General features: G+C 65.0%; 1 protein-coding gene across 1 annotated transcript; it reads right to left on the reverse strand.

Annotated features, from left to right (window-relative positions):
* Window positions 1-4,920: 4,920 nt before the first annotated feature.
* MNEG_1185 (hypothetical protein) lies at window positions 4,921-7,892 on the reverse strand (the record flags this gene model as incomplete). Its single annotated transcript, XM_014050340.1, has 6 exons — window positions 4,921-5,129; window positions 5,340-5,451; window positions 5,753-6,061; window positions 6,303-6,461; window positions 6,754-7,217; window positions 7,883-7,892. The coding sequence occupies 6 exons, from the start codon at window positions 7,890-7,892 to the stop codon at window positions 4,921-4,923; spliced, it is 1,263 nt and encodes a 420-aa protein (XP_013905794.1).
* Window positions 7,893-8,189: the final 297 nt, after the last annotated feature.

Here is an 8,189-nt window from a genome sequence, read left to right on the forward strand (position 1 = left end):
GCCCCCGACCTCTCCCATCCCCCCCCCCACACACACACGTGTGCGTGGGATTTGCAAACAGGACTCCAAGCGCATCTTGCACCCATCCCAGACTTCTCCCAGGCGATGAAACCCTGTCGCCAGCCATGACTTTTGGCTACCCACTGGCAGGCCCCACGCCAGGCATGCCCCTGCCCCCCCCCCCTTGCCCAGCCGTAAAGGATGGTTGGCTCGCCTGTGGAGCTGCTGCTGCCCGGCGTCTGAGTGCAGGTGCACACAGGAGAGCCCCGGCAGGTCCGACATGTCCGGGGTGTCGCACTGGGTGCGGAGGGTGGGGTGGGGGGGTCAGCGTTTGTCACGCAGGGCTGCCAGGAGCCAAGGCTGCTTGTGGTTGCGGGCCAGGTGATGATGATGGCGGCAGGTCTGGAGCTGCATGGGGGTGCCCAGGGGACCCTCATGTGCAGTTGTCTTCAGCGTCGCCCCGCTATGGTAAACCTTCCGGTTGGACGGCGGCAAGGTCAAGCGGCCTGTTTGGGCGCCAGGCGCACGTGCAGACACAGGTGTAGGCCAGGCAGCTGGCGGGCGGCTGGCTTGTCGGAGCGGGGGGGAGGCCGCGAGCGAGGGCCAAGCGCACATCGCTGCCTGGCGACAGGAATCCAGGCCTAGGGTACGCAGGCACTTGGAACACAACCCTCCGCTGCCATCAACTGATTCCAAACCGCATCGCGAGTGCGCTCGCGTGGGCTCTCACGTATTCTCTGGCCATGTGGCGGCGCATCCAGGGGCGGTCGTCGCTGGGGGGAGTGCTTGCGCTGCCATCTGCACCACACAACGGCAAGCGGGCCCGGCGTTTGGGGCAGAGCGGAATGCGGGATCGACACAAGCTTGCGGAATCAAGAACGGTGCAATTGGCGGCTGCGTTTGCGCGTCGACGCTGCTTCGACCATGTCACGCTGCGACGTCAAGTTCAGCTGCCTCGCAGTGCGGGAACATGCGCCTCACATCTGGCTGGCTGTGCAGGCCAGCCAGTCAGACCCGCCTACACGCCCCGCCCTCACACGCAGCGCCGCCCGCTCACCGACAACAAAGCCCTGCCGCACGAGCAGAGACTCAGGCGGCCCGTCAGCGCCAGCAGCACCTTTCCAGTCGCCGTCCAGAATCAGCACCACCTTGCCCCCCTGCCGCGGCGCGCGGCCGTGCCTGGCCCCGTACTGCCATAACGTGCATTACGCGGGCGAGGTGCGTCGGGCGTGGTCGGAGGGCGGGGTGTGCGAGTCTGGGGCTCAGCGGCGCGTCACGCAGCCACAAGCGTGCGATTGATGAGTGTTGCCTGGGCGATTTGTATTCTTGGGTGGGCTCCTGAGCGCGTGAATCCTGCTTATTCCATGAAATGGACATGTGGCCGGTGCGATGGGCCCCATGCCGCGCTGAATGCCCTTGCACATGTGTGCCAACAGTCTTGTTTAGACTGCGTCGTGCTGGACTGGACCCCAGCATCCGCCGCTCGCTTTCTCACCGTGAATTGCGGGTCGAACCAGTAGCTGAGGGGCACTGACGACAGCTCATTGTGCATGCTGTGTGCATGGCAGGGTCAGGGGAGGGAGGGGATGTAGGAGCGCACGCACGGGCAAAGCCCTAATAAGTACAAGAGCCCGGGGGTTCGGAAGGCGCCTCCCGGCTGACAAGCAAGGGCTTGGTGACAGCTGCAACTGGGCAACACAGGGGCAGCCTAGTGCCACATGCGCACGGTCAAAGCTGCGCATGCGCTGAGCCACGCACACGTCTTCTGGGAACTGCTGCACCTGCGCCAGCCGCCCTGCGCCGCGGCGCCTCATGCAATCAACATACAATCGCTGGTGAGCGCTTCCGCACGCGCCGGCCGGGGCGCGGCCCCCCACCCCTGGCGGTTGCGGGTCTTGGAGTCGGGGCTTTGGGAGTAGGCCCTCGCCATCGCCGCCGCATCCAGAATGTGGTCTGCCGCGCACTGTGCTCCCTGGCGGTACAGGGCGTCGCAGTCTTGCTGGAACATGCGGCCCCAAAAATCGGCCCAGGGGAATGGCGCGCCACGCTCGTGCTCTGTCTTGCGTGCAGATAGAGGGCACCAGGGGGCGTAGTGAGGGGGTTAATCGATGGGTCGGGCGAGGGTACCGGCTGTTCGCAATGGGATGACGAGGGTGCTGCACACGCAACCATGCGTCCGCATGCCCTTGCACCATCGCACGCTGTTGCGCGGCGGTGCGAGGGCACGCGCTGGCAAGCCGCGGCGCTGCATTGCTCACTTTGCTCCCGACAGGGGCGTGGATACAAAGCGCGAGGACACTGTTGGTGGACCCCGCCCGCTCGCACGCTTTCAGGGGCACTGGGACGACGCACCGTTGACGTTGTACTGGATCGCAATGAACACCAGCTCATTCTGCTGCGTCTGATCAAACCTGTCGCAGCGCGCGGAGGCCGGTGGCCAGTGGTTATACGTCCAAAACCGGGAGGGACATGGTGGGGCTGATCGCGCGCTAAGGCCAGTTGCAACAAGGAAAGCCACGGAACGGATGCCGGCGGGGCTGGCCGGCAATGGCGGCAGCCGCCGGTGGCGAGCCCATCAGGTTGTGCTGCGGCTGTCCTTTCAGGGGAGCTAGAAGAGCGGCGAATGACCCGCAAGGTCCAGGGAGATGTTGTTGTTGCGCTTCTACGGTACTGTGATCCCTCAAACAAACAATGGCGGCGCGGCAATCACCCTTGCCCGACTTTCCCTGCTCCAAGCACCGGGATCGTACCATAGCTGAAGAGAGCGGCTGACCAGCGGGGTCCGGCGCCGATGGAGGTGTGGTGAGTGGGGGAGGTTGCAGGCGGGCTCAGGTTGGGGCAAGGAGCGCTTCCGGAGGCGCACGCTCGCACCCGCTGCCCAGCTTGCGACAGCAGGCTCCTCAGAGCCTTCGAGATCTGCCCGGCAACAACCCTGGACGCTTGCAGGTGATCCCCCAGTCGCCCTCCCTTACCGACCAGCCAATGGTTTGGGTACTGAAAACTTCTCACTCACCCCCAGGTGTCTTCCCAGGTCTGCATGGACAGCCAGTCACCATGGCGGTAATAAAACTTGGGAGCTTCGCCAGATGACATGGAGTAGTAACTGAAGCGCGAGTCCAGCCACCTGACTCCGCCGGCCAGCAGGCCCCAAATATCCTGGCCTTGTGCAATGGTGGGCGAATGGGCGAGTGGGAAGAAGGGTCATGATGTGCAGCTTGAGTGGGCAGGTCTGCAGTGGATCATCCAGGTAAGCCAGGAAACGATCTTGGCTTTCTAGCTCAGCTCAGGGTATGGGAATCGCATGGGCACTTGCCCTCGTCCAACGAAGTCGCTGGGTGAGCGGGTCGGGCAGAGGAGGCAGAGGTGATTTGGGGCGTCAGGCGGGCCGCGAGGCGGGGTGCCAGGCGGGGGCGAGCGCCGCTCACTCTGTGTCTTGACGAGACCGAGGGTGATGGATCGGTGGGGGTCGTTGATGCCAGCACCGTGGGCGCCTGCAGCGGTGAGTTCAGGTTCATCGGTGGATGGAAGGGTTGCGGGCTGCTTCGAGACAGGGCAGGGCAGCTGGTTGACATGTGCTGAGGGCTGTACCTTGCAGCGCAGAATTTCTGACGTGCAGCAAACGAGCAGAGCAGCAGTGTGACACACACACACACACACACACACTCGCACACACACACACACACACAGACAGCGGACCCAACCTGGCAGCGTGATGCGGCTGAGGGGCAGCCGCTGCCAGTCTGGGAAGCACCACCGCAGCCACCACATCCAGTCTGATGCAAACATGGCGTGCGTCTCCTCTGAGCCTGCACGCCGCAACAAGCGCCAAAGCCGCGTTCATAACAGTTGGCAAGTGAAAATGTTGTGCGTGCGGTGCGATGGACAAGCGGAATCCTACTGTTTGTGACACGTCGCAAGAGCCCTTGGCGCCACAGGCATGTGTGACACACCCACCTGCAATATGGCTCAACGTGTTTGTCTGGTTGCACACGCCGGTGCGTGCATCAATCATTCTTTGCAGCAGTGCGCAGCTCTCAGTTGCGAGCGCTGATCGGTGCGGCGGCGCGGTAGCATGCATGCCTGCAGCGCCTGTGCGTGGGCGTTGCGAGCGAGCTGCAAGCTCTGTTCTTGCTTCCGTTGCAAGCGGCTGATCGGGTGAGCTGTCAAACAGGGGGATGTCAAGGCAGATCTTTCAACAACCAAAGTAAAGCGCTGACGCTGTCGTCTGGTGAATTGCGGGGGACTGCAGGTGCCCCAGTGACGGGGCTGTACTCACCGCTTGGTGCGTGCGCAGTCAGCAGCATCACAGCGAGCAGCCTTGACACATCCCAACAGCGTCGTGTACCCTCTGGACGCGAGCACATGGCCAGAAGGCTTTCAAACGGGAAAGATCAGAAAGTGCTTTCGTGTCAGATGCCTCGTAATAGGCTCCTTCGCTGTACGTACAAGATATGCCGGTGAAGTACCCCTGGTTATACCATCAAATGTTATGAAGTGTCGGCAGGAGGCGCCCAGCGCGATGCACACTTTGCCGGCATTGCGCTATTCAATGCAACAGCGTTTGAATCGGTACGATCTGCTTGAGGGACTGATGTTCACCATGGCAGGGTGTGCCTGGTGATTGTGAGCGCCAGCTGTGGGACGTCTGCCGTGTTTGGTGTATAACAGACATGCTGGCACACTGGACTGCTCTTGACAGGCGCCGCTGCATGAGGGATTACTCAGAGAAGCCCAGCAGCCAGTCTGCACGGTGCACAGGAACAACAGCCCGCTGTTTGACCTTAACGCAAGCGGCTGACTTCACACCCAACACCGCTTATGAAGTTTGGGATCTGCACAGCACCGTCACCAAAAGTGGCGGCGGGCCGAGGAAAGTCGTCCATCACTGCTGGTGAAGAAGCGACAAGCGCCGCCGCCGCCTCACTGCTGCTCCCCCTCCGCCGCCTCCCCTCCCGCCTCATCCGCGCCGGCGCCGTCCTCGCCGCCGCCGCCGCTGCTGAGCCCCTCGAGCTTGAGGCCGGCCTCCAGCGCGCCGTCCCTGATGGCGCGCCCCGCCTCGCTGTCCCCGAGCGCCTCCCACCAGCGCTCGGGGATCCAGCCGCTGCCGTGCAGCGCGCCGGCGAGCGCGCCTGGGGTGCACACGTGCGCGCGGGGATCGATGGAGCAAGGCGGGAGCATCAGAGTGCTGAGAAAGAAAGCCCGGGTCAACCAGCGACGGTACGAGTGAATTGATTGGGGCTACACGCCATGAAGAGGGCGTCCTGGCGCCCAGCAGCGGAAAAAGAGACGACGGGTTTGAAACATGCGTGCCCACCCCGCCCGCACTGTGCTGGCTTCACCTGTCAGGTAAGCGGTCGTGCTGCTGCTGCCCCCAAGCGACGCGGCGATGATGACGGCCTGCTCCGGCCGCCGCCAGTTGGTCACCAGTGCCCACAGCGCCACCGCCACCGCCTGCGCGGGTGGGCAGAGGCGGAGGTGTCTCGCGGTTTGGCGGAGCAGCGGGGTGACGCGCATGGTTTCCAGGCACAGGCGCGGCCGCGCGGGCAGCAGGCGCGCGGATCGCCCGCGGTCTCTCGCCCGCAAGCGGGCGGCCTGCAGCTCCGCCCAATGTGTTTCGCTCGGAGCGTCCCAGGGCGCGCGACCAGGGTCGCCACCCTCGCCCTGTACCCAGCGTCTGTCCAGCCAGCGCAGCCAGAGGTGCGTGGCCCGAACCCTCTGCGCATGCGCACACAGATGACAGCCACGCGCCCACCTGGGTCCCCAGAGTCGCAAAGCCCCGGTCGGTCAACGAACTGTGGATCTGCACCATACGCCCCCACTCCTCTGAGAGCCAAAACTCCCGCCAACTCCCCACCACCCTGACACCCTCATCAGCGGCCCCGCTGCCGCCCAGGGCGCTGCCGCCACCTCCGCTGCTGCTGCTGCTGGTGCTGGTGGTGCTACTGCTGCTGCTGCTGCGCCGCAGCGGCGGGGGTGAGGCGACAACGGGTAGCTGCCCTGCAGCTGCCAGGCCGCGCTGGAGCAGCTGCAGCTTTGAGCGCATTGAATCAGAGGCCACCACCTGTGACGCACAAGAGCAGGGGCACAGGTGCTGAGCCCTACACAATGCTAAGTCACGAAATACCACAATGCCAGGGGCGATGAGCCCGCCGCGGCACCACATGCACACGCCAGCAGCCAAAACCAGACGTGCCGGGGTTCCCGCCCCTGCAGCGCAACTCCCCTCTTTGCCCGGCCGCATCGGGGCGCACGAGCTAAGAGCGGCGCCACGAGGGCGGCAGGATGTCAACCAAGGGCCCCACCTCCGCCAGCCGCTCCAGCAGCTGCTCGGGAGTTGCCGCCTCCGGCCCCTCCGCCGCCGCCAGCCACGCGACCGCGGCCGCCACCGCGAGCGCGCCGTCGCGGCCGTCGTCCTCTGGGTGGGTGAAGAGCGCCCACGTGTCCACTGCCGCGACCAGCTCCTGCGCCGCGGGCGTGGGGCAGTGTGAGGCGAGCCGGGCAGGCCGCGGGCGCGGTCCCGAAACGACCAGCAAAGCCCGGCCCCCGCCGGCGACGCCGCGAGCCGGCTAGTGCGCCGCGAGGGCGCCCGCTCGCGCGCCGCAGACGCGATTTTGCCGGGCGGTGAGGGGCGTGTGCGAGCCAGAGCGGCCCTCCGTGTGTGCCCGACCAGCCGCATGGCACAGCAGCGTCCGACCCGGTCAAACCCCTTCCAAGTCAAACCCCCGAGTGAAGCCCCTGTCTTGGCCCGCTCACCCTATCGTCCGCCCCCTTGAGCGCCAGCCCCAGCGCCGCGCACCGCACCGCCGCCCCGTGGTCGCGCGCGCCGAACGGCTGGCGCTCCGCGCGGTCGCTGCTGCTCGACGCGCGGCGGCTGGCCCCCAGATCCAAAAACTCGTCCGCCTGGCGCGCCAGTGAGAAGGGGTCCACGCCGGCCGCTAGGGCGTCCAGGACGAGCGCCGTGTAGGGGGTGTACGCTGAGTCATCGGGCGAGTAGCTTTCCGCCAGCGCATCGAGCAGGTCCCCAAAGCCGGGCACGGCGCCGGCCGGCGCCTCGCCGAGCGTTTTGGCGGCGGCGACGGCGGCGGCCGCGTCGCCGGGCGCTCGGCGGGCGGCGGGGCCGGGGGCGGAGAAGCGCCAGGGGTCCAGCAGGCCCTCAGGGAAGATGCGGGTGATGCGGAAGTGGCGCTCTGGCTCGACACTCAGGCCGAGGGCGGCGCCTGCGGGCGTGCGAATGGAGTGGAGGGGCAAAAGAGGGCAGGCTGGCCGCAATTCAGGGGGTCCAGCCTGGGTGGCGGGCAACATCGGGCGAGCCCTTTGGGATTGCGGGTGGCGCAGGTCCAGCGAAGCGGGGCTAATGTGCTGCGCGTACAAGCCAGACGTTACCGCACCGGAAACGGCGGCCACCAGGCACCCAACACAGCGCTTCGACTGCGGGTCATCGAGGTCGGCGAGCCGTGGCAACGCTGGTGCTGCGTCCTCGGCCTCGGCAGTATCTGCATCCGCTACACGAGTTTTGAAGCGCCTCTGTAGGCATCTGGCAGCGCCAAGATGGCTAATGTGCTGGTGCAGCGACCGAGGGCGGGCCGCCCCCATGGCTTGCGCCTTCGCTCTCATCATAGGAATACAGCGATCCTCAAGCCAATATCTGCGTACAAGACCCCCTTATTCAGGCGGCCCTCCGGCAGATCTCTGTTGAGTACACAAAATTATACACTATGTGTATGCGGTAACCTGTCGCAAGTCCAGCACGAAATCGCGACACATTCGCTGAAATTGATACCCACATCCTCTTGGCACCAATCCACTTTTGAGAGCCGCAGGGACCCGGCGACGTAGGCACCGCCAGGCTCTGCTGCGCAGGCAATTGTGCACAAACGCTCACCAACCCTCATCCTCAGGTCTTTTGCTGTCACTGCGAGCTCAACAGGTTACACGAGACATCATCAAGCAAGAGAAGGTGGCCGGCACCAATAGCGACAGCGCGTTTGGTTATCTTCAAAAGAGGGGCTGCTCTAATGTGTGTGTGCGCCAGGTGTACACTGCACACGCCGAGGAGCCTCGCTGCACAACGCTGGGGGAGAATTTCAAAGTACGGGTGTGGTCGGGGATGCAAGACGCACAGCTCAGGAATGAAGGCAGCCAAAGGGGAGGGGATACTGGAGGGGAGTGGCGGTGTTCAGCTCTTGTTT

The sequence above is a fragment of the Monoraphidium neglectum genome, assembly GCF_000611645.1.
Source record: "Monoraphidium neglectum strain SAG 48.87 unplaced genomic scaffold scaffold00113, whole genome shotgun sequence".
Taxonomy (NCBI): domain Eukaryota; kingdom Viridiplantae; phylum Chlorophyta; class Chlorophyceae; order Sphaeropleales; family Selenastraceae; genus Monoraphidium; species Monoraphidium neglectum.